Consider the following 25,166-nt stretch of genomic DNA (forward strand, 5'->3'; position numbering starts at 1 on the left):
TGTTTATGCCCTTTTCACATTAGTTGGGGGGGGGGCACTCCTTAGGTTTGTTGGTTTGGATTATTTGCAGTGGTATTATTAATTTGAAGGATTTTTTAATAGTAGATGGCTTAAAAAAAAAAATGCTTCTGATTTTGCTTTCTGACCCTTAGATGCACACCAGTAACCCCTGGTTACCTTCTTGAGTAGCATCATCACCAGCTCACCTGGAATTCACCTAGGATGAATAATGCCGACAGGTCATGCATAGTGCTGCAAGAGTCATAAAGCCCCTTTAGATTCATTGCATCAGTGGTTTCTCACAATATCTTTTCAGATAGTAAGCTAATATTATGATCTTCATCCTAGAGGTGAGGAGACAGACTCCCAGCGGTTAAGTGACTCAAGCAGGGTTTCAAAGCTAGTTAGTGGTCGAGTGATAATTAGATCCCAGGTCTTCAGACTCTCACACCACTGCTCCCAGATTCAGAGCAGAGAACCCTCTTCAAATCGCCAAGATTTCAGGATTTCTATGTAGTGTTTCAGAATGCCCACCTTGTAGAATCTGCATTCTTGGAAGTACTAGGGTTTTGGTTAATGTATTTCATCAGTACAGATAAGGTCATGGAATTTACATTTGAAGAAAATGGGTAACAGATCATTTACAGAATCCTGTGTCTACAGGTTAGACCCGTGGTTCCTAGACTTGTCCATACACTGGAATCACCTGGGGGGCGTCAAACCTCTCAGAGGACTGAGCCCCATCCCTGGAGATTATTCTTTAATTGACCTACGGAATGGCCTGGTCCATCTTTGAGATCCCCAGGTGATGCTCATGTGCAGGAGGTTCAGGAACCACTGGGTTAGGGGACAGGTGCTCCCCACACCGGAGAAGGTAATGCACCCCACTCCAGTACTCTTGCCTGGAAAATCCCATGGATAGAGGAGCCTGGTGGGCTGCAGTCCATGGGGTCACTAAGAGTCGGACACAACTGAACGACTTCACTTTCACTTTTCACTTTCACGCATTGGAGAAGGAAATGGCAACCCACTCCAGTGTTCTTCCCTGGAGAATCCCAGGGACGGGGGAGCTTGGTGGGCTGCATCTATGGGATCACACAGAGTCGGACACAACTGAAGCGACTTAGCAGCAGCAGCAGCAGCAGCTCCCCACACACACCACACACAGCAAGACCCTCCCCAAGGTTGGGCTCTCCCACGTTTTTATGTGCTCTGCATGCTGCAAATGTGAGAGCGTCTGCTGCTGCTGCTGCTGTCACTTCAGTCATGTCCGACTCTTAGCAACCCCACGGACTGCAGCCTACCAGGCCCCTCCGTCCATGGGATTTTCCAGGCGAGAGTACTGGAGTGGGGTGCCATTGCCTTCTCCGTGAGAGCCTCAGGAAGGCTTTTTAATGGTTTTGTGAGCACATTTATGCTGCACAAAACCTGTGTTCTCATCATTGGATATTTTGTTGAGAGGGAGAAAGATGCTGACCCTCCGTTTTCCTTGTTCCCTGAAGTTAGAGGTGCACATAGAGTTGGTTAAGTGTCTCTGGGTCTCCTGCACTGAAATCTGTCTCCTGATTCTTGCTGCCTTTGCCAAGTGTGTTCTTGAAGACTGACATTAGAGAAGCTTGTAGCTTTGCAGAGTAGACTTGGACCACATGTTAACATTTTCCAAAAACTTTTAAAAGTTCCAGCCACCAAGTTAAATACCATGAGCAAAACCAGCCTTGGCCAGAGCATGAGCAAGTATGATCTTCTGGTTTGGTTTGAGATCAGTGAACTGGAGCCTACGGGAGAGTAAGTCCAACTTTCTATATTTTTAAATATGACAGTTTTGCAAAACTGAAAAATGTAATTTTGAGTCTCTTTGTCTTCAGGTTCACAAAATGTCACATTCTAGTTTTGAACTGAATTTTAGGGGTGTTTATTCTTTGAATCAGATGTTTGTCAGAGAACTACCTAGTATTACAATTTACTTTTTAAAAAACTGTTTTCTCATTTATTTCCTCATAGAACATACCATATTCTTATTCAAATGAGAAAAATCTAGGCTCAGAGAAATTAAATAATATGACCAAGGAAGCAGAAGGGTGAGGTTTGAACTCAGGACTGTCAGCTTCCATAGGACATCTTCTTTTATTTCCACATTTTATAACAGTAAACAATACTTACTGAGTGATTTAACTTCTTGTTAGCAAGAGCATGGAGATTGGCACTTTGTTACGAGGAAAGACAACCTACATACTGGGTTTTATCAGCAAACAAGCAAAGGGAGTCAGAAGCATATTGAGCACAATGGGGCCAGAGACTTACATCCACATCTCAGGGGCTTCGGGGACAGAACATTTCCATAGACCAGGGTTTCTCAACCTCTGCACTGTTTGGGGGCAGATGATTCCCTGTGGTTGGGGGCTGTCCTGCATGTTATAGGTATTTAACTGCATCTCTGGCCTCTACCCATAAAGTGCCAGTAGCCCCCTCCCCTCCAGTTGTGACAATAGACATTGTCAGATACCCTATGGGGGCAGAATCACCCCCAGTTAAGGACTTTTGGCTCCAGTCAAAATAATCAGCATTGGCTTACTCTGAGTTGTGTTAGACTCAGTGGCAAATGTAATCACTGTTTATACTTATCTCAGAAATGCTTTTGAAAAACACAAAAGAGATCCTTCTCCTGAAACAGAGAGAAGAGGCTATATCAGTTAAAGGATAGGGGATAAATGTTATCTTAACGATCCTCTGCTTATCATGCTGGGTACCACCATCACAGTTACCTCCAGGAAACATTTACTGAGTTCCTGCTGTGTGTGAGGTTTGGCTCTATCGATCCTGTAGTAGTCATCAGTAGTGACATTACTTTAAGGAATTTGACTTTCTGTAAACAGATCCATAATGTTATTATAACTTGCATTATGACAGAGAAGTTACAGTAAATGGTTTCCACTAAGTTAATTGCTTTCTGATTCTTAAAAGTCTGAAATTATCTCTTCCTTATCTCCTGACACTTGCCATGGCAGTAATACATTATTTATAGAGTATCTGTTAGACAGGGAGCTGGGATGGAGCCAAGAGATGTTACTGCCGTTTGAACACTTCAGTCTAGTCAGGATGATGAGACATGGATGCGGAGAAAGTTTTACTAAATGCAAATGACTGTGCAATTGTATGTCCACTCCAGGTGACGAGAAGGACGTGGGGTCGGAGTTTAGGAAAACAGAAACCACTGAGGGGTAGCACGACCAGGGAGGACTTTGCAGGTGAAGCTGCAATTAGTTATTAGCACAAGCATCCATCTAACCTCTTTCTTTCGTATTTCTTTTTTTACAGGTATATCCCAGCCGTGGTGGACCATACAGCAGGCTTGCCCTGTCAGGGGACATTTTTGCTTCACCAGGTACTAACGAAGGAGCCAAAAAGGACCTAGAAGGGAACACCAAAAAGAGTTAAAATAAGAAACAGCCCTCTGTTTCTCTGCCTTTTTATCTTCATTTGAAGGGAATTTGGAGGTTGGGAGACTTTGCCCTATCCTTTCCTTAAAATTTCTCAAACCTTGGCTTTTTTGTATAAATACATATATTAAAAGAGCTATTTTGAAAGAATTTGTTTAATTCAGTTATTAGAATGCATGCAGCTCCCCTGTGGTTTTATGCCATTTTCACTCTGTGATGTTAAGAAACTCTGCTTTCACAGCTGGAAGGTTTTAATGGAGACAGAGAAGTAAGGTTTCAGTGGACTGAAAATCCAGCCGTGAAATGCGGATCCCTCTTTGGCAAATGGAAAGTAGTTTTAATCAGTGCTCAGAAGTGCTTGTGAACCAGATGGGCTCACTCTGGGATTTACAGTCTGGCATTGGTTCTTGAAGCTGTATCAGTACCTAGCTCTTCCTCAGTCCCTCACCTGTGTCCCTTGGTTCAGAATAACAGTGTGGACAGCACTTCCCATCTCTCTCCTTACCTCCCCTTCTTGCCACCACCACACCAGACAATCCAACAAAGGGCAAACAAGAGGAAATAAGAGATGGCCCCAGCTAAATTGCAACCCTGCTCTATTACCTAGGGCATCCAGCGGAGGATCACAGTGACCATCATCCATGAGAAGGGGAGTGAGCTCCACTGGAAGGATGTTCGTGAGCTGGTGGTAGGTGAGTACATTTCTTCAGATGAGGACAGAGCCAGGCTTTTTTAGAGATGTGATTGGTCCCTGTTTGGAGCACAGGGAGTATGTGGAAGACTGCACTGGAGAACATGACCATCAGAAGAGAGACTTTGAGTTCAAAAGTACTCTTGTTTCCCAGCTCCCTTCATAGGTTATGCAACTGCCATTATTTTTCTCAAGGACTGTGGGAGTGGTTCTGTGCCAAAGGTCCTGAGAAGGCCCCAGAGAAGCCTCTGCTCCTTCTGCGCTTGTGATCTAGTGAGGAACAGCATGTGTATGTGTACAGAGCTGTTTGAGGAGTGAGTACCAAATGAGGACAACTGAAACAGACCTGTGCTAGGAGAGCGGACAACAAAAAAGATCCAAGAAGACTGGGTTAGCTGGTAGGAAATACTCTGAGTAGATTAGAGAGAAATTGGAGGGTTTTGTTTGTTTGTTTGTTTGTTTTTGCAAGCATTTGGAGTTAGAGTCAGGAATGTCTAATGAACAAATGGCTAGAAACCTATGGCCAGAGAGGAGAGACAGAATTGAGGTCCTGTGAGAGGAAAAGATTGAACCAACAGCATCAGCTATAGAATGAGAGGCTAAGGCAGGGGCCTGAACCTGTTTTTAGCAGAGGTGGACCCATTTGGCAGAGGTGAAGCCTCAGAATTACATTTTAAATGTAGAAAATAAAGTACTTGGGATTACTAAGGGAACTAATAATATTGAAATACAGTTGTTAAAATACTAAACAAATTTGTAACCTAAGCTCTCTATTGATGTGTTAAATAAGCAGAGGGTCCAATTTGTATCATTTCAAAGTGGTAGTGAGTGTCATATAGTTGACATTAGTGTGATAAGGAAACATCTGTGGTTTCTGCCTGGGACAAAGGTATAAGTACTGCTCAGTCTACTGTGGTTTGTGCCCTCCCATCGTAATAGAAGGAAAAACCAGTTTCAGTTAGAGGCTCCTGAAAATAAAGTTGTTACAGTTTAGTCCTTCTGAATTTTATGCATAAACCTCTTGGGTACCTGCAAACCAAATTAGGGATCTCTGGAAGGATGGTTATATACTCTGTCCTATCCAGGACAGTGATTTTCAAGCTTTTCAAAATTAATTTTTACACACAAAAAAAGAGAGATGCTTTCTGACCAGAATGGGTGGTGAGCAGAGGCAGCAGTTATTAAGGCTTTTCTGTAACCCTATAGCTTATTATTTTTTTTAAACAAGCATGAGATATGGCAGGTGCTTTCCTGAATGCACTAAAAATGTTAGTTCACATAATATAACATAACATATAATATGATCATAAAAATCTTTAAAGGGCGGACTTGTTTTTCCCAGTTGGCAGGTGAGGAAAGTGAGGCTCAAAGAGGTTGAGCTTATGCCCAGGCCTCACAGACAGTTATTGTAGGAGCTGAGATTTGAACCCAGGCACTCCTGCTCCAGAGACTGTGTTTTGAAACTCTGTGCACTGCTGCATACCCTAGTCTTAGTATTTGAAAACAGAATTGTAAGATGTTAAACAAGAAAGTGATATAATGAAGGCAGTGGCTTAAGAACATTATAGAAGGTGAGTGTGGGGTGGATTGGCAAGGAGAGACATGAGAGCAGCTGGGAGACCAGTTCAATGACTGTTGCTTGTCTCTGATCAGAAGGGGATGCTTCCCTGATGAGCAGGGCAGTGATGTTGGAAATAAAAGTCGAGATGAATATGAGAAGCTCTTTGAACAATGAATAAATGTTCCCATTTGACTGAATGTGGGATGTAAAGGGGAGACAGAATATGGAGAAGAGTGGAAGACTGAGAATTCCCACATTAGACTTTGAAACTACAGTTAACCAAATGACTCTTCCGGCACCTGAAATTACACAGAGGTCTCACAGTCTCATTTTGGCTTAATGGATTATTGTTTTGTTTTTAAATGTCCCCACGTCCTGGTTTCTTTCTTGTCTCTCTCAGGCCGAATCAGGAATAAGGCTGAGGTAGAGGAAGCTGCAGTGGATGCCATCCTCTCCCTCAATATCATCTCTGCCAAGTACCTGAAGTCGTCCCACAACTCTAGCAGGTGGGCCACTAGGGAGAGTGATGAGTCAGCCCTGGGGGTTGATTATTTCACCATTAGATTCTTCATTCATTAATGACTCGCCACCTTCTCACTTAAACTCCCTATTTCCTTCTCTGCCTATCCTGTTCTTCAGAAATAAATAACATAAACCATTGGAGATACTCATATGTTACTCCCAGAGAACAAAAATATTCTTTCCTTTGGGGAGCTTGAACATTGTAGCACAATGTTAGAGAAAAAGCTGTAGCTGTAGTACAATGATAGAAAAAAAGCAGAAGAAAACTCAGCTTGCCACCCAAGGGTTTACATGTAGATTAACTGTGGCTAAGACTAAATGTCTTCCTATGAAGTGATTGCTGGAGAAAGACCTCTCAGCCTTGGGTGTCATGGAAACCTCCTCTCCAAGGTGTAGTGAACTCTCTTGTGTTCATCTTTGCTGCTGCCAGTGTTGGCTCAAGGAGTTTCGCTAGTTCACTTAATGCATTAAAGGCAATAAATTATTATAAACTTTTCTGACCAAGATTGGCTGCTATAGATAATGAATTTTAATTTTAAGCTAGTTTCCCCTCAGAATTCCATTTTTGATCAAATAATGACAGAATGCATAAAATACATAGCTATTCTGCTTTTCCATATCAGACTATAAATAAATCTGCTGGGGTGCATTTCCCTCCCTGGGGAGAGAGTCCTGTCATTGTGCACAGAGGCTCCATGTCTTTATGAAGTGAGGTCTGGGGGACAGGAGTGGCTGTGTGTTCTAATGTGGGTCAGAACACAACCTTCAAATTGTGGGATTTCTCTGTGGTCTGTCTGCTACTAAAAAGTTGCTCCTATCTGTTGGCAAGCAGGAGAGGATAAATAAGACAAGAACCAGACGCAGAGTTAAAAGTTTGGGCCAGGGTTAATTTCTTTCCATTGCTCCCTTGTGTTTCTGATTTGCATGGCAATGAAGAAAAGGAAGCAGATGTGTGTTTGCTTTTTTGCCTGTTGGAGACACTGGCAGGGACTGTGGGCAGAAAGGGAAGGTGACTGAGAGGGGTATACATATGGGGTGGGGGGTGGAGTGGCAGAAATAAAGCAGGCTGCTCTGATCTCCCTTGGCCTCTTCCTGGGCAAAATCTTGAACAACACCATTCCTGTGAAGTTAGCATTAATCCCACACAGCATTCTCTCTGCTGCCAGACGTTTACAGAAAGTGTTCAGCTGGCATTCATCACATTTTCCTTGCAACTGTGAGAAACATATCTAAACCCTCCCTGTGGTACTCAGTGAAAGATGGTGAAACATGGTGCTTTGTTGATGTGCTGGTTGTGCTGAACTTGCCTCCATTAGAATAACCTTAACCTGTCCTTTGACTCATGCCTGGCAGTGGGTTAGATGTGTAGAAGATGAATTTTACTGTTAGAAGCAACTTACCTTGGCTTCTCCTTTGTTTAGCAACTGTTCTGCCCTTTGGAACTCAGAGAAAGTCATGGAGGCTGGAATCTAGCCTACAAGTAATGGGGGATGAAAAGGCCTTCATTCCAAGAGCCCCACAGGGCCCTGCTTGGCATCACCACCAACAGCAGGGACCTGGAGTCAGAATGACTGGCCAGAGACAACCTGGAAACTAACCCCATCACCCTAAAAGCCGAGACTGAGCTGTGTGGCAGAGCAGTCCTCCTGGGTTCCCTTACCCTGCTGCTGCCCACCCTGGTGCCCCTTCCCAATAAAATCTCTTGCTTTGTATTAAAAAAAAAAAGAACCAACTTATCTTTCCCAGTAGAAGCTTAGAGTTAATTAATCAAAAAAGTTGCTAAAGTCAAGAATCTTAGAAAAGTACAACTTTCCAAAACTGAACCAGGAAGAAATAGAAGATCTTAACAGACCCACCACAAGCATGGAAATTGAAACTGTAATCAGAAGTCTTCCAGCAAACGAAAGCCTAGGTCCAGACAGCTTCACAGCTGAATTCTACCAAAAATTTAGAGAAGAGGTAACACCTATCCTACTCAAACTCTTCGAGAAAATTGCAGAGGAAGGTAAACTTCCAAACTCATTCTATGAGGCCACCATCACCCTAATACCAAAACCTGACAAAGATGCCACAAAAAAAGAAAACTACAGGCCAATATCACTGATGAACATAGATGCAAAAATCCTTTACAAAATTCTAGCAATCAGAATCCAACAACACATTAAAAAGATCATGCACCATGACCAAGTGGGCTTTATCCCAGGGATGCAAGGATTCTTCAATATCCACAAATCAATCAATGTAATACACCACATTAACAAATTGAAAAATAAAAGCCATATGATTATCTCAATAGACGCAGAGAAAGCCTTTGACAAAATTCAACATCTACTTATGATAAAAAGTCTCCAGAAAGCAGGAATAGAAGGAACATACCTCAACGTAATAACAGCTATCTATGACAAGCCCACAGCAAACATTATCCTCAATGGTGAAAAATTGAAATCATTTTTCCTAAAGTCAGGAACAAGACAAGAGTGCCCACTTTATCCATTACTATTCAACATAGTTTTGGAAGTTTTGGCCACAGCAGTCAGAGTAGAAAAAGAAATAAAAGGAATCCAAATTGGAAAAGAAGAAGTAAAACTCTCACTGTTTGCAGATGACATGATCCTCTATATAGAAAACCCTAAAGACTCCACCAGAAAATTACTAGAGCTAATCAATGAATATAGTAAAGTTACAGGATATAAAATCAACACACAGAAATCTCTTGCATTCGTATACACTAATAATGAGAACATAGAAAAAGAAATTAAGGAAACAATTCCATTCACCATTGCAATGAAAAGAATAAAATACTTAGGAATATCTCTACCTAAAGAAACTAAAGACCTATATACAGAAAACTATAAAACACTGGTGAAAGAAATCAAGAAATCAAAGCAGACACTAATAGATGAAGAAATATACCATGTTCATGGATCGGAAGAATCAATATAGTGAAAATGAGTATACTACCCAAAGCAATTTATAGATTCAGTGCAATCCCTATCAAGCTACCAACGGTATTTTTCACAGAGCTAGAACAAATACTTTCACAATTTGTATGGAAATACAAAAAACCTCGAATAGCCAAAGCAATCTTGAGAAAGAAGAATGGAACTGGAGGAATCAACCTGCCTGACTTCAGGCTCTAAAGCCACAGTCATCAAGACAGTATGGTACTGGCACAAAGACAGAAATATAGATCAATGGAACAAAATAGAAAGCCCAGAGAGAAATCCACGCACCTATGGACACCTTATCTTTGACAAAGGAGGCAAGAATATACAATGGATTAAAGACAATCTCTTTAACAAGTGGTGCTGGGAAAACTGGTCAACCACTTGTAAAAGAATGAACCTAGAACACTTTCTAACACCATACACAAAAATAAACTCAAAATGGATTAAATATCTAAATGTAAGACCAGAAACCATAAAACTCCTAGAGGAGAACATAGGCAAAACACTCTCTGACATACATCACAGCAGGATCCTCTATGACCCACCTCCCAGAATACTGGAAATAAAAGAAAAAATAAATGGGACCTAATTAAACTTAAAAGCTTCTGCACAACAAAGGAAACTATAAGCAAGGTGAAAAGACAGCCCTCAGAATGGGAGAAAATAATAGCAAATGAAGCAACTGACAAACAACTAATCTCAAAAATATACAAGCAACTCCTGCAGCTCAATTCCAGAAAAATAAACGACCCAATCAAAAAATAGGCCAAAGAACTAAATAGGTATTTCTCCAAAGAAGACATACAGATGGCTAACAGGCACATGAAAAGATGCTCAGCATCACTCATTATCAGAGAAATACAAATCAAAACCACAGTGAGGTACCATTTCATGCCAGTCAGATTGGCTGCAATCCAAAAGTCTACAAGCAATAAATAAATGCTGGAGAGGGTGTGGAGAAAAGGGAACCCTCTTACACTGTTGGTGGGAATGCAAACTAGTACAGCCACTATGGAGAACAGTCTGGAGATTCCTTAAAAAACTGGAAATAGAACTGCCTTATGACCCAGCAATCCCACTGCTGGGCATACACACTGAGGAAACCAGAATGGAAAGAGACACATGTACCCCAATGTTCATTGCAGTACTGTTTATAATAGCCAGGACATGGAAGCAACCTAGATGTCCATTGGCAGATGAATGGATAAGAAAGCTGTGGTACATATATACAATGGAATATTACTCAGCCATTAAAAAGAATACATTTGAATCAGTTCTAATGAGGTGGATGAAACTGGATCCTATTATACAGAGTGAAGTAAGCCAGAAAGAAAAACACCAATACAGCATACTAATGCATATATATGGAATTTAGAAAGATGGTAATGATAACCCTGTATGCGAGACAGCAAAAGAGACACAGATGTATAGAACAGTCTTTTGGACTCTGGGAAAGGGCGAGGGTGGGATGATTTGGGAGAATGGCATTGAAACATGTATAATATCATATATGAAACGAATCGCCAGCCCAGGTTTGATGCATGATACTGGATGCTTGGGGCTGGTGCACTCGAGACGACCCAGAGGGATGGTATGGGGAGGGAAGTGGGAGGGGGGTTCAGGATGGGGAACACGTGCATACCTGTGGCAGATTCATGTTGATGTATGGCAAAACCAATACAATATTGTAAAGTAATTAACTTCTAATTAAAATAAATAAACTTATATTTAAAAAATAAATAAAAAGTTGCTAAAGTCAAGAATAATAAAAAGATACAGTATTTTGAAGATACAGTGTTTTAAAGTATTTAAATGTACATAAATTTGTCAAGCTCTTGCTGTAGGGCCAAGGCCTTTTCTTTAACTATAGGGTCATTTATTAGACTTCTGACTGTCTTTGTGACAAAGCCACACCCATAATTAATCATCTATAATTTTCAGTTTGGTAGAACTAGAAACTTATGAAGAAAATCTAAGTGCAAAATCCTTTAAACTTTTTATTATGTATCACCAAAATTTTATTTCCCTCTTTCCTTCACATTCATCTCACCCAAACTTAATTGAACAGCTGTTTTTTTAAACAACTCACCATTATCAAGTCTTTTAAAGACATTCAGTTTAGTTTTCACACTTAGTTTTGTTTCACACTAAACAACCATTCTTATTGCTGTTATGTTTCAGTGATTTATCTAATATTTAATTAAATTAGATCATTGTAATAACAGACACAACTGCATAGACAGGTTTGGGACCAAATACTACTGATACTTGAGAAGCACAAAACTCAGTTCTTTGGAGCAAATTGTCTGGGCCTATGCATGTATTCTAAGTCGCTTCAGTCGTGTCCAACTCTTGGTGACCCCATAGACTGTAGTCTACCAGGCTCCTCTGTCCTTGGGGTTTCTCTAGGCAAGAGTACTGAAGTGGGTTGCCATTTCCTTCTCCACTGGGCCTATGAGCTACCTCTTTATTTTAGAATAATGGTCAATGAGAAATGGATGTCAATCTTGACATTCTAGGGTTGTGAAGAGCATAAGTTCATATGGTGAGTGGCTAAATGGAGTTTGGTTAAGAGAGCTTTTGTTCTTTCTGCCTAAAGGTTTAGTGTTTAAAGTTGAACTTACAGAGCTCCAGTTGGGTGTATTAAGTATACATGATTAGAGGGCACTTGTGATACATTGATAGCGGAGTGCAGCTGACAAGAGCCATTGCTCCTTTTCTTCCCGGTCCTACATTTCTCTTACCTAATTGGTTTGGTTTTCTCATAACTCCACAGCAACTTCCTACCATTTCAAATAGTAAATCACCTCCTAAAGGGATGTTAATCAAAACTGTCTCCCTTCCACCTCCAGCATTTCCTTAACACAACGACTCAGGAGAGGGACTCTTGTCATTGTAAGCCTTTTATCAAACTGTGTCCCATGAAATTTGCTGTTAATTGTCCACTTGAATTCACTTTGCTTGTCAGCAAATTTGTGTTTTATATCTGTTTTTTTCTCTTCTCCTTTCTTTCTCCGCCTCTCTTTTTTCCTTTTTTGACTTTTGCTGTACTAACGAAAGTTTTTCTATGTTTTTGCAGGCTCTTTCTTGATAAGGATATCCCTAGGTATTTTCTGTTTGCTTTTTTGCACATAAAGATTCTGTTTTATCAGAATGCTTTATGTCTTATGTTGCTTTGACTGCTGTTGTAATTTAGTAGTTTTCCCCTATGTAAACTTGCACCCACCTAGGAATAGAGCAAGACCTCACTCTGCACCGTTGTGCCCTAGGTTTTTCTAGTGCATGTATAGTTTCACTTGTAGGTTCTTGAGTAATCTGTAGAGTTCATAATTATTCTCTCGTTCCATTTAGTAAACCTGCTCATTTTATTCTTGTGCCGTGTCAAGTTTTCCCTTCCACATTGCAAAGTAGAATGTTACTGCCCTGATTTCATATGGAATCTCAGGCTTTTGTGATTGTTTACCTTTTTCTTTGTTTTGTCCTGTGTAGTATCAGAGACCAGTTTAGTTATTTGGGTAGCTGAGTCTGTGAGAAATATTTTTTATTTCTCTTTGTCCTGTCAGGACTACTTGTCTCATTTATTTCTAGTTTGGTAGTGAAGGGAATTTCCTCCCATCTCTCTCTTCATCTGATTGAGGAAAGAAAAATGAAGGAAGTGACACATAACGGTATAGGCTAAATGTTTAAGATGCATATATACAAACACCCACACAGCACATAAACACACACTGCTTTTGTTTCGAATACCTTGAGAAATCAACCTGGGGTTATTTCCTGACCACCTTAGAGCCATACAAGACAGCATGCTTTAGGACTCAGCCCTGTTTAACTGCCAGTTCTCTTGCTCGCTTGAGTCCGTTGACATTACTCAAGCATCTTGGTTGCAGTTTGTATGATCTCTTCTCAAGAACTGCCACCCTTGGTGAGTATTTTGGAAAAAAAATGTGTAGCCATAACTCCCAAGCACCAAACAAATCAAACCAAAAAAAAAAAAAAAACCAACCCACCTTTTCCTCCCCATCCCAGTACAGGGAGATTTTAGTGATGTAAGAATTTTTCTATGTTAGCCAAGTTTCTATCAGAGAAATTTCTTCTTTAGGTTAAATGAAAACCAGACAATAGGAATGTGAAGAGGCTTTTGCACACTCATTCAGGACACTTGTCTCATTTGAGAGGGAATCATGAACCATAAATCCTGGCCCCAGGAAGCGCAAGTTCTGGTTCATTTCTTAATGAGTCACAGGTCCAGGCAGCAGGGCTAGGAACTGTCCGGTGTCTCCAGGGTAACACACGCCATCACCCTACGAAGGGGCTTTACTTGACCTCAGCACAGGTGGGCCCAGACTGCAGAGCCACAGGTAGGCCCCATTCCAGGTCCCTCGGCAGACACTGGGACACAATAAAAGAGCCGTCTCAAGGACAGAGCCCTCAGGTGGCTTCTCTGAAGTAATGGATTCCACCACCCAACGTCAGAAGCTAAAATTTAAACCAAGCTAAAATTTAGATTCAATCAGAACAGGGCTCTGTGGGTGCATAAAGGGCTCTCTGGTGAGCCCAGGGGCAGGGGAGGGCCTTGTGTCATCCTCCGTGGTTGCTGTTTGGTTCCCTTGGTTGCTCCGTCCATCTTTGTCTTGCTGTTTCTCTGTTCCTTTGGTATCTGTGTAGGGAATTTTCTTGACCCCTTATGCACTACCTTAAGAGCTAGATCTTTGCAAGAGTATCATGTACAGCTGATGACCCTTGAACAACACGGGCCTGAACTGTGTGGGTCCACTTATGTGTCAATTTTTTTTTAGTAGTAGGTACCACAGCACTCCATGATCCTTGGTTGGCAAGTTGTACGTAGATTTTTTTCTCTTTTTTGGCTGTTCTGGATCTTCATTGCTACGCAGACTTTCTCTAGTTTTGGCAAACAGGGGCTACTCTTTGTTGCGGTTCGTGCTTCTCACCACAGTGTCTTCTCTTGTGGAGCACGGACTGTAGGCACTCGGGCTCAGTAGTTGTGGTGCCCTGCAGCATGTGGGATCTTCCCAAACCAGGGCTGGAACCCATGTCTCCTGTGTTGACAGGCAGATTCCCAACTACTGGACCACCAGGGAAGTCCTATATGCGGATTTTTAAGAGCATGGAGGGTCAGCCCCCTACCCCCTGTTGTACAAGGGTCAACTGTACTTCAATATGACTTGTAGAAGTAGCTACAAGATGAAATCATCAGGCTTCAAACACTAGCACTCAGGATGAGGTGTGGTTATGGAATTCATTTAGAAGTATTGTTTTCTCTTATTATTTCTGGAGAAAGAAGCACAGAGGTGTGTTTAGAGAGGAGATATGCCAACTATTTGCCAACATCTAGAAAAGACAGCTGCAGTGAGATTACCATATGGTAAGGAGTGAGGTGGAATGTACTGGGCAGGGAATAAAGTGCGCAAACTCCAGTTGTATCAGGTGAGGTGTGTTACATGTCCAGAGAGCGTGGTGCTGGACAGCCCACTCTTCAGGGGTGGACAAGGTGTTTTCCCTGACAGTCCTCTCAGGGGTTGAGTTGGGAGGTGATCTCTGACTCTGCTGTTGAACTCAGGATGGTGTTTCAGGTAAGACCTGCTGAACCAGAAGGTTTAATGTCAAGTAGGGGCTATGGTGTTTTTACTGGGAGGAAAAAAGAAAGGTATTAGGACAGTTTACAAAATCAGTTTATGGGTGTTTATTAAATAATCAAACTTCTAGTTGTTATTTGAATGTTAGATTCTTATGTGGATTTTTGGAAAACTGATAAATAGTAGTTGGCTAGCTCTGGTACTAAAATCATTTTCTTTTACTGAAATGTCAGCTAAGAATAACCTCATATGTTATTTAAAACAAGTTTCTCTATGCTGTCTCTCTCATCAGTCCTCCTAGATGTGTGTGTGATGTTTCTGAGGTTCAGCAGGATGGAATTGACACATGAAGAAGGCTGCTTCAAACGATTGAACCTCTATTTCCTGCCCTGGTCACTGACTCATGGAGGAGCTCATTTAGTCTTTCTTATTTTAGTTTCTGTCCATACTCATTTCTGCTTTTCATCTTAATTCTTTTGATTGATCTCACTATGTTGATGTTTATAGGCAGGGAGAAAACAGGCTTGTCAAAAAAAAGAACATAGCTAAATGTTCCTTGACAACGGGTGGGGGCAAGAGGCTGGAGGCTGACCTTTTTCTCCCAGGAGAGGAAGGTTCTACTCTATTGACAGAGTTTGGGAAGTTGGAACTGTGGGTCACTGTGGGTTCTGCAGCATTTCTGATTGTGGCACTACCTGGGCTAAGATGACTTCAGGGCTCTACAGTGTTTCCGACCGTGGCAGTACCTGCGCTGAGGTACCTGCCGCTTTAGGTGACCCCTCTTGTCTTTTTGACCGTAGGACCTTCTATCGTTTCGAGGCCGTCTGGGATAGTTCCCTCCATAACTCCCTCCTTCTGAACCGAGTGACACCCTACGGGGAAAAGATCTACATGACCCTGTCGGCCTACCTGGAGGTGAGAGAACCTGCAACTTGAGTTGCCGTGACCTGCCAGCCCTGCACAGTGGGCAGGTTACAACAAGGAAATGGGGAGGAACAATGTGACTGATTGTGTCTTCCTTTCTCCCAGCTCATCTTCCCAGCTCATCCTTAAGTTACTTATTATATTATACTTTGCTAACTACTCTGGTTATATTAGGTTCTGTTCCCAGTCTCCAGTTAACCAAAAAGTCACATAACTTCTATTTCATGCTCAGTTTTAGTAGCCTAGTCCCCATCCATCAGAGAATGCATAATTTTAAGAAAACAGCCTCTTGTTTTGGAAATTGTGGATGGAGCCCAGTAGTGGCTAATATCGCAGATGCTAGATCTAGCCTGTCTGAGTTTAGGTTCCCTGTGCTGTCACTTAATTGCCCTCCTGTCCTTGGACAAGTGATTTCTCCTCTGTGCTTCAATTTCCTCATCTCTTGAACAAGGGTAATGATAGTATTAATAGCATTTACCTAAGAGGGTTGTTGAGAGGTCACAAAAAGGGATTTAGGGCAAACAGTGGTGGGCATATGACAAATAAGTATCAGCCATTGCCTACAGAAAAAAACTTTGAAAAAATTTTGAGAAAAGTAAATGCACCTACAAGGAATACTGCCTGACCTTACACGTATTGTCTGATTTGCTGTTGAAATAAATTGTTGGTAGAGCTGAAGTCCTCCAGCCCCCACGTCTGGGACCAGCTTTCCAATGCCATGGTGCCCAGACTGTGGTCACAGCTGTTCTGTCTGCTTTCAGCTGGATCACTGCATCCAGCCCGCTGTCATCACCAAGGACGTGTGCATGGTCTTCTACTCCCGGGACGCCAAGATCTCACCGCCACGCTCGCTGCGCAGCCTCTTTGGCAGCGGCTATTCGAAGTCACCAGACTCGTAAGCTTTGGAAATGTTGCCTCGGGTTGGTGGGCCGTGTACAGGATGAGCAGTCTCCTAACTGCTGTTTTCAGGGTTCTCAGCCTATAAACCATTTGGTAGCTGACACCTGGAGTGCAGTGAGGTAAATGTTGGCATTTAGTAAAATATTAATAGATGGATGAGTAGTAAAGGAAGGAAGGCATGTTCCATTGTGAACACTTTTCCAACAATTTTGTAGGGACTGAGTGTTGTTTTAAATGTCATTATTATTATTTCTAACAGCTTATTGTTGGGATGTTCTTATTCTTAAGATTTATTTCTGTTTTAGATACATAAATGTACATTGAGAATAATACAGTGACTACCTGTGCATAACCACTGAGCTTAAAAATGGTTACTAATGCAGTAGAAGGTTCAGTCCCCTTCCTAACCACACTCCCTAGAAGCTGGTGTTTATCATTTTCATTCTACTCAGACCTTTACCCCTTCATCTCTTCTTTCTTGTAAGAAAAGGCAAAATTCAATTTTCACATTTGTATTATACATTTTCCAGTTTGTCATTCAGTTTTTTCCTAAGTTCAGAATAGGAGAAGAACAACGACTGATGAGCGATGTCTGTAATTTTGCAGACATCTGAGGGTGGGTTGCAATTCCAGCACAGGAGACAATGTTTTAAGCAGAGAGAATTGAGATTCTTCCTGTTTTTGTGCTGTTTGAAATTAATTGTTTATTTCTTTTAATTTACATAGCAATCGAGTCACTGGAATTTATGAACTCAGTTTATGCAAAATGGCAGACACAGGAAGTCCAGGTAAGCTCTGTGGATCAGGGAAGGGAGAGTTACCTTTGCATTTGACTGCAGTACACTATATCAAAAGTTTATCCCACCCGTGCAGGATGGATATACATTTTTGAGACACCAGTTATATTTTACAAGCCACTTTGGTGGTGATGGTAGGAGTTACCATTTTCTGAGTTACAACACTGTTTGCTTTATGATATGCTATACAGTTATAAAAAGTGTATAGAACAGATTGTTACTAGGCTGTGGAATATTATCAGTATAACAAATTCAAGCATATTATGAGAATTCCCTGGCAATCCAGTGGTTAGGACTCAGTGCATTCACTATCATGGCCCCAGGTTTAGTCCCTGGTCAAGGAACTAAGATCCTACAAGCCCTGAGTCATGAACCCCTTCCCCACCCCCTCGCAAAAAAAAATCAAATGTATTACAGTGAATTTGGTTTGGAAAACTTCAGAACCATTTCCCTTCCTCCCTTAGCCCCAAAGATAACTCAACAGTGTGACTTTACAGGTACTGTCAAACTAGAATTTGAACCTCCTATGCTATGGAAAGACAAATGATTAATATTAAGCTGAGCTTGTTCTGTGTCCCTTTTTGTGTCTCTGTGGAAAGCTGTTATCTCCATTGTGGTGGCCTTAAACAGCCCTCTGCATTTCCATGTTTGTGAAACTGGAACAGGGACAAAAGTATGGGTTTTTCAAAATATTTAGTGTAAGTTTGAATCATTTTGGAGAAAATATGTGGAAAAGAGACTGAAGCCCACATGTAAGAATGGAGATAAAAGGAAGATTCTGAGTATGAATCTAAGTCCCATAGAAGCTAATTACAGTGTCTAGAGAATTCCTTCAGAAATTTTTAAATTAATGTAAGTTCATGTCTTTTAAGGGCTTCCCTGAGAGCTCAGTTGGTAAAAAAATCCAACTGCAATGCGGGAGATCCCAGTTTGATTCCTGGGTGGGGAAGATCCACTGGAGAAGGGATAGGCTACCCACTCCAGTATTCTTAGGCTTCTCTTGTGGTTCAGCTGGTAAAGAATCCACCTACAATGTGGGAGACCTGGGTTTGATCCCTGGGTTGAGAAGATCCCCTGGAGAAGGGGAAGGCTACCCACTCCGGTATTCTTGCCTGGAAAATTCCATGGACTATACAGTCCACGGGGTCGCAAAGAGTTGGACAAGACCAAGCGCCTTTCACTTCATTTTCATGTCTTTTAAATTTGAAACCAGTTCAGTTCAGTTTAGTCGCTTAGTCGTGTCCAACTCTTTGCAACCCCATGAACTGCAGCACGCCAGGCTTCCCTGTCCATCACCAGCTTGCAGAGCCTACCCAAACTCATGTCCACTGTGGCGGTGATGCCATCCAACCATCTCATCCTCTGTCATCCCCTTCTCCTCCTGCCCTCAATCTTTCCCAGCATCAGGGCCTTTTCAAGTGAGTCAGCTCTCTGCATCAGGTGGCCAAATTGGAGTTTCAGCTTCAACATCAGTCCCTCCAATGAACGCTCAGGACTGATCTCCTTTAGGATGGACTGGTTGGATCTGCTTGCAGTCCAAGGGACTCTCAAGAGTCTTCTCCAACACCACAGTTCAAAAGCATCAATTCTTCAGTGCTCAGCTTTCTTTATAGTCCAACTCTCACATCCATACATGACCACTGGAAAAACCATAGCATTGACTAGACGGACCTCTGTTGGCAAAGTAATATAATGTCTCTGCTTTTTAATATGCTGTCTAGGCTGGTCATAACTTTCCTTCCAAGGAGCAAGCATCTTTTAATTTCATGGCTGCAGTCACCATTCACACTGATTTTGGAGCCCAGAAAAATAAAGTCAGCCACTGTTTCCACTGTTTCCCCATCTATTTTCCATGAAGTGATGAGACTGGATGCCATGATCTTAGTTTCCCGAATGTTGAACTTTAAGCCAACTTTTTCACTCTCCTTTTTCACTTTCATCAAGAGCCTCTTTAGTTCTTCTTCACTTTCTGCCATAAGGGTGGTGTCATCTGCATATCTGAGGTTATTAATGTTTCTCCTGGCAGTCTTGATTCCAGCTTGTGCTTCCTCCAGCCCAGCGTTTTCTCATGATGTACTCTGCATAGAAGTTAAATAAGCAGGGTGACAGTATACAGCCTTGACGTACTCCTTTTCCTATCTGGAACCAGTCTGTTCCATGTCCAGTTCTAACTGTTGCTTCCTGACCTGCATACAGATTTCTCAAGAGGCAGGTTAGGTGGTCTGGTATTCCCATCTCTTTCAGAATTTTCCACAGTTTATTGTGATCCACACAGTCAAAGGCTTTGCCATAGTCAATAAAGCAGAAAAAGATGTTTTTCTGAAACTCTCTTGCTTTTTCGATGATCCACCAGATGTTGGCAATTTGATCTCTGGTTCCTTTGCCTTTTCTAAAACCAGCTTGCACATCTGGAAGTTCACAGTTCACGTACTGCTGAAGCCTGGCTTGGAGAATTTTGAGCATTACTTTACTAGCGTGTGAGATGAGTGCAATTGTGCGGTAGTTTGAACATTCTTTTGCATTGCCTTTCTTTGGGATTGGAATGAAAACTGACCTTTTCCAGTCCTGTGGCCACTGCTGAGTTTTCCAAATTTGTTGACATACTGAGTGCAGCACTTTCACAGCATCATCTTTTAGGATTTGAAATAGCTCAATTGGAATTCCATCACCTCCACTAGCTTTGTTCATAGTGATGCTTCCTAAGGCCCACTTGGAATTAATGGAGGCAGAACCAGTTGGTCACCTACCATCTTGACTGAGCCATGAAACATGAGGGAGGTGCATATAGTTCTTTACCCACTTTTTCCCTCTGAGTGTATTTTTATATATTTGAACCAATAGTGTGCAGACTAATCTCTGTGTTTCCACTTAACATAATATCTAGCATTTTCTCAAGTTGTCTTACCAGCTTCATAATTATCTAAGAATATAAAACTCAGTTTTAAAAGAAGTTCAGACAGTTGCTTTGGCGCAAAAGGGATACATTTTTATTATAATACCCCATGTATCTTGAGACACAACTGTCCTAATGTGCCATATATATGAATTATTCATTCCTTTTGCGCTAAAATTAGACTTGGGTTTTTCTGTGGGGGAAAAAAGTGGTTTCCTCTTATCTCAGGCATGCAGCGGAGGAGAAGGAAAATCTTGGATACCTCAGTGGCGTACGTGCGGGGGGAGGAGAACTTGGCCGGCTGGCGGCCCCGGGGAGACAGCCTCATCCTAGAGCACCAGTGGGAGTTGGAGAAGCTGGAGCTCCTGCACGAGGTACTGGAGGGGAGGCAGGCGCAGGCGAACTCTTGGGTGAGATGCCCCAAATATCATCTTACACTCAGCTGCTGCCTATGACCAGGGCTTGGCAGTTCTCCTTCACAGTGGAGGCATGATATAATACTTTGCTTATTAAGACCTTGATGAGCTTGCATTTGCTGAGGCTGTACTGTTGTTCTTAGGTGGAGAAAACCCGCCACTTTCTGCTGCTCCGCGACAGACTGGGTGACAGCATCCCCAAATCCCTGAGTGACTCGCTGTCCCCCAGCCTCAGCAGCGGGACCCTCAGCACCTCCACCAGCATCTCCTCTCAAATTTCAACCACCACCTTTGAAAGTGCCATCACACCCAGCGAGAGCAGTGGCTACGACTCAGCAGACATTGAAAGCCTGGTGGATCGAGAGAAAGAGCTGGCTACTAAGGTGGGACTCCCTGTCTCTGTTGAGCATTTCCCCCTGAGGCTCTGTGAGCTGGTCTTTCTGTTTTCTCTTTTGCATTTTCATCTTTCTTTGAGGGCCTCTGATTCAAGTGCTGACACGGTGAATAGAGGAGTAAAGAAGACTTAATTTCTACCCTTAATAAGTTTCCAGGCGAGTGGGTGGCCAGCTTTTAATAGAGGTGTGATCTGAAATGCTGTGGGAGGCAGAGGAGAGGCCTGCCCAGGAGGGCACTCATGAGCTGACCTTGGGAGGATACACAGGCTAGAGCCAGCACTGTCCTGCATGACCAGTGTGAGGGAATCCGTGCCGGAGAGGGACAGGAGATGGAGTTGGGGAAATAGACCAGGGGCCAGATCACGAAGAGCCTGGGTGCTGAAGTAAAGCATTCAGAGTATTCTGGGAGTGACCTGGAAATGCTTCAAATGAGTATTTGTGTTTTAGAAAGATTTCTCTGGCAGTAATAAAGAGGCTAAATTTGTGGTGAGGAGACTGGAGGCAGAAAGAATTCTTTATTTCCATAATCCAGATGAGAAATGATCAAGTTTTTTAACTATGGTGGGAGTATGTGGGATGAAGAGGAATTGTGAGAGAGATGTTTGGAAGGTAGAATCCACATTGTTTGTGCCTAGATACCACGGGAGCGGGCAGAGGGCTTGTTTGGGATGACCACCAGGCATGTGGGTCTGGGCAACTGGCTGACAATGGAATATAAAAATAAGAGGGAGTCTGTAATTGTTTCAGTAATCGAATGGTCATCTAGGTGATTTAGGAACATATATCATCTAGAAATCTCCATGCCTTTTAGTACCAACGCAAGTTGAGACTTAGAGATGCCATTGCATTCTTAAACACTTTAAACTGTGGTGTTTGCAGTAATTCACTTTTGCAGTTTTGAGAATGGCTTTTTATCCACTCATATTATCATCTTTATTAGGCAGGTCCAAGGCTTCCCTTGCTATATACCTAGCTAATTTCCCAGGTTATTTGAGCAGCACCTGAGCTCCACTGTGGGTCTTGGCATGCTATTTTCCCTCCAAGCTTTAATTCAGGGCTTTGTTTAACCATCAAAACTTGCTCTTCTCATTCTCTTCCCTAGTGCCTGCAACTTCTCACCCACACTTTCAACCGAGAATTCAGCCAGGTGCACGGCAGCATCAGTGACTGCAAGGTGAGCAGCTCCTGTTTCCTGTCCTCAGGTTCTGCTGCTTTTCAGTGGCTTGAGATGGGCCTGGTGTTATGTCTGAGGAAGTCTGACATACCTCCTCCTGCATTTATTTATTTAATTTTTCAGCCAGAACACTGACTTCTAGAGATGAACATATCCTTCTCTGTCTCTTAGATCAATTACCAGATGGGAAACATTTGGCTTTTCCCTGGATCTGTTGCAGAATATTCTGTTGAGGGTGATACATTATTATATGTCAGGGCACAGCAAGTTCGGAGTTTCTTAGTGGCATGAAATTTTGTTGCCCTCGATAGAGAGTGAGGTGAACACTTGAGAGAACTTCTGCTTCACTCTCCTTCCATCATCATCCCGTTTCCTGCTCTTCCCTAGCACGCCAAGCTTTCCGCCTTGGGTCTGTGTATACGGCCTGTTCATTTGTCTGGAATAATCTTCCAGATAGTCCCATGATTGGCTTCCTTAGCTATTTCATCTTTCTGCTTAGATATTGCCTCCTTGAAGTGAATTCCCTTAACCATCCTCTGTGAAGCCAGCAGCTCTCTGAAACTTTTTAACCTGCTTCCCTGCTTTCTGTTTTGCTGTAGCATCGATCCCTGCCTGACACTTCTTAAAGTGTTTGTTGATTGGTTGATTCTCTGCCTTCTCCACTTAGAATGTAAGTTTCAGGAGGGCAGGGCCTCTGCCATGTTCTTAGAATAGTACTTGTTGTTCTCAATGCTCGGCATGCATAAACAGGGTCATTGTCAGTGAAGGATGCTGTAGCAGTATAAAATATAGGCATATTTTATAAATATAAAAAGCAAGCCTTGCCTCTTTTGTAAATTTCTTTATTCCTATTGTGACACGTAGGCCATAAAATATTTGTAGAAATTGTTTTCTTGAAAGGCCCAAAACACAGATTTGTGAGTGGGAGATCCCTGGCTGCCAAAGCGCCTCACTGCGGAGTCCTCGTGTTACTCTGGACCTCACTTGCGAGCTCTGCTTTCTTCCAGCTGGCTGACCTCTCTCCCGTCGGCCGGGACCCCTCCGTGTCCAGTCTGAGCAGTTCCACCCTCACTCCGTCCTCTACCTGCCCCTCTCTGGTGGACGCTAGGAGCAACTCCCTGGATCAGAAGTAAGTACCCGGACCTCACCGAGAGAACCAAGGGAACCGCTGACCTTCTGCTCGCCCAGTGGTTCCCAGCCGAGGGCAGCACCATCTCCCAGGCAGCTCTGGGAGATATGTGGGAGCCTTTTCTGGATGTCACAGTGGCTTGGAAGGTGCTCCTGCCATCTCTGAATGTCACACCTTCCTAAATCTCTGCACCATATCACTGACTCCTCTTCTTCATCCCCCTTTGCTTGATTTGTTCTTCAGTTCACAACCCCAGTTGTCTCCCCATTCATAGCAGACACAGGAAGCCCCATCTAGGGAAAATATTTTGAAATGACTTTGGAAAAAATATTTTAATGATACAGCCAAATATATAGGTAAGAGTAATAGAGACCAAGTCTAGGTCTCAAGACAATCGTTATAATTACTGCTGTGCAGTTGCCATCTGTCTCCTCCACCCTGTCTCCATTCGTTATGCTCACCTGTCCGAACCCACCTGGTTATCATCCAGCTGTCTGTCTTCCTGTATCAATACTGGAAGCGGGCTTCCAGTGGGCTGCAGAAAACAGCACAACAGGGTGATTTAGTTGAATTTCACTGCCATCAACTGTAAGACATTATTTTTATAGGCCACTAAAAAACTTCCCTGTTGGCGCTAGTGCTAAAGAACCCACCTGCCAGTGCAGGAGACATAAGAGACATGGGTTCAATCTCTGGGTTGGGAAAATCCCTTGCAGGAGGGCTTGGCAACCCACTCCAGTATTCTTGCCTGGAGAATCCCTTGGACAGAGGAGCCTGGAAGGCAAAGGTCCATAGAGTCGCAAAGAGTCAGATATGACTGAAGTGACTTAACACATAGTGTGCAAGAAAGCCAAAGCACTGTCACTGCAATGTGACATGCCATCAATTATAAGATGCATCCCAATTCGAGGAACAATGAAGTGTGAGAAAAATGGGCTTTTTGGAGTTAGTGAGATACAATTGATTAGACTAAGCTGCTCTACAAAGGTAACAACACAGAGCACAGGAATTGTCTCTCACAGCAGCTTTGCTCCAGACAGTCACGTGGGAACCCAGTTCTTCTCATCTGTTGCGTGCTCCACTGGTCCTTCAGGCAGTGGTTCTCAGACTTTAGAGACATCAGCACCACCTGGGAGGCTTGTGAGAGCCCAGATGGCTGAGCCCCATCCAGGGTTTCTGATTCCACATGTCTGAGCTGGAGCTGGAAAATCTGAATCTCTAACGCTTTTCAAGTGAAGTTGATGCTGCTGATCAAGGACCTCACCTTGAGAACCCCTGCCCTAGGTGGTTCCCTAGGTGTGGCCTGGGGACTAGACAGGAGCATACCAGGGAATGGTGTTCATACTCCTCAGCCTTCTGTTCAGAGGGCTTCCGGACAAGAGGGGAGACTGAGAGACTCACTGGTCGTCAGTGAGAATTTCCTTTGTGTTAATAACTGCCGAAGGATGACACCCAGTGGATGTGAGATTAATTACCTTTTGGATGCCAGCTCTGTCTTCTTAGCCAGGCTCTGAGGACCTGATGTTGCCAGGGTCCCTGGTGTTTGGGGAGAAGCATTGTTTTGTGCATTGACCTCATGAGAGCTCTTGGTGTACCCCCTTTCTTCCTAACCTCTGTCTCTTTTCAAGGACCCCAGAAGCCAATTCCCGGGCCTCTAGTCCCTGCCCAGAATTTGAACAGTTTCAGATTGTCCCACCTGTGGAAACGCCCTATTTGGCCCGAGCAGGAAAAAATGAATTTCTCAATCTTGTTCCAGATATTGAAGAAATTAGACCAGGGTGAGTA

At 42.8% G+C, this 25,166-nt stretch overlaps 1 protein-coding gene across 9 annotated transcripts in view; it reads left to right on the top strand.

The window, feature by feature from the left end:
* The window catches only part of KIF1B (kinesin family member 1B), a 151,953-nt gene that overhangs the window by 121,135 nt on the left and 5,652 nt on the right, over positions 1–25,166 (top strand). For all 9 annotated transcript variants that reach the window (XR_005724975.1, XM_040263389.1, XM_040263395.1 and 6 more), the window contains 12 exons: positions 1,677–1,785; positions 3,316–3,382; positions 4,045–4,129; positions 6,090–6,195; positions 15,554–15,668; positions 16,439–16,572; positions 17,304–17,365; positions 20,496–20,641; positions 20,827–21,066; positions 22,181–22,252; positions 23,260–23,381; positions 25,010–25,159. Coding sequence is in view for 8 of the 9 variants with exons in the window: in XM_040263389.1 (XP_040119323.1) it covers positions 1,677–1,785; positions 3,316–3,382; positions 4,045–4,129; positions 6,090–6,195; positions 15,554–15,668; positions 16,439–16,572; positions 17,304–17,365; positions 20,496–20,641; positions 20,827–21,066; positions 22,181–22,252; positions 23,260–23,381; positions 25,010–25,159 (1,408 nt within the window). In the remaining variant the exon portion in view is untranslated. The remainder of the gene's footprint in view (positions 1–1,676; positions 1,786–3,315; positions 3,383–4,044; positions 4,130–6,089; positions 6,196–15,553; positions 15,669–16,438; positions 16,573–17,303; positions 17,366–20,495; positions 20,642–20,826; positions 21,067–22,180; positions 22,253–23,259; positions 23,382–25,009; positions 25,160–25,166) is intronic.

Source organism: Oryx dammah, unplaced genomic scaffold (assembly GCF_014754425.2).
Source record: "Oryx dammah isolate SB20612 unplaced genomic scaffold, SCBI_Odam_1.1 HiC_scaffold_21, whole genome shotgun sequence".
In the NCBI taxonomy this organism is placed as follows: Eukaryota; Metazoa; Chordata; class Mammalia; order Artiodactyla; family Bovidae; genus Oryx; species Oryx dammah.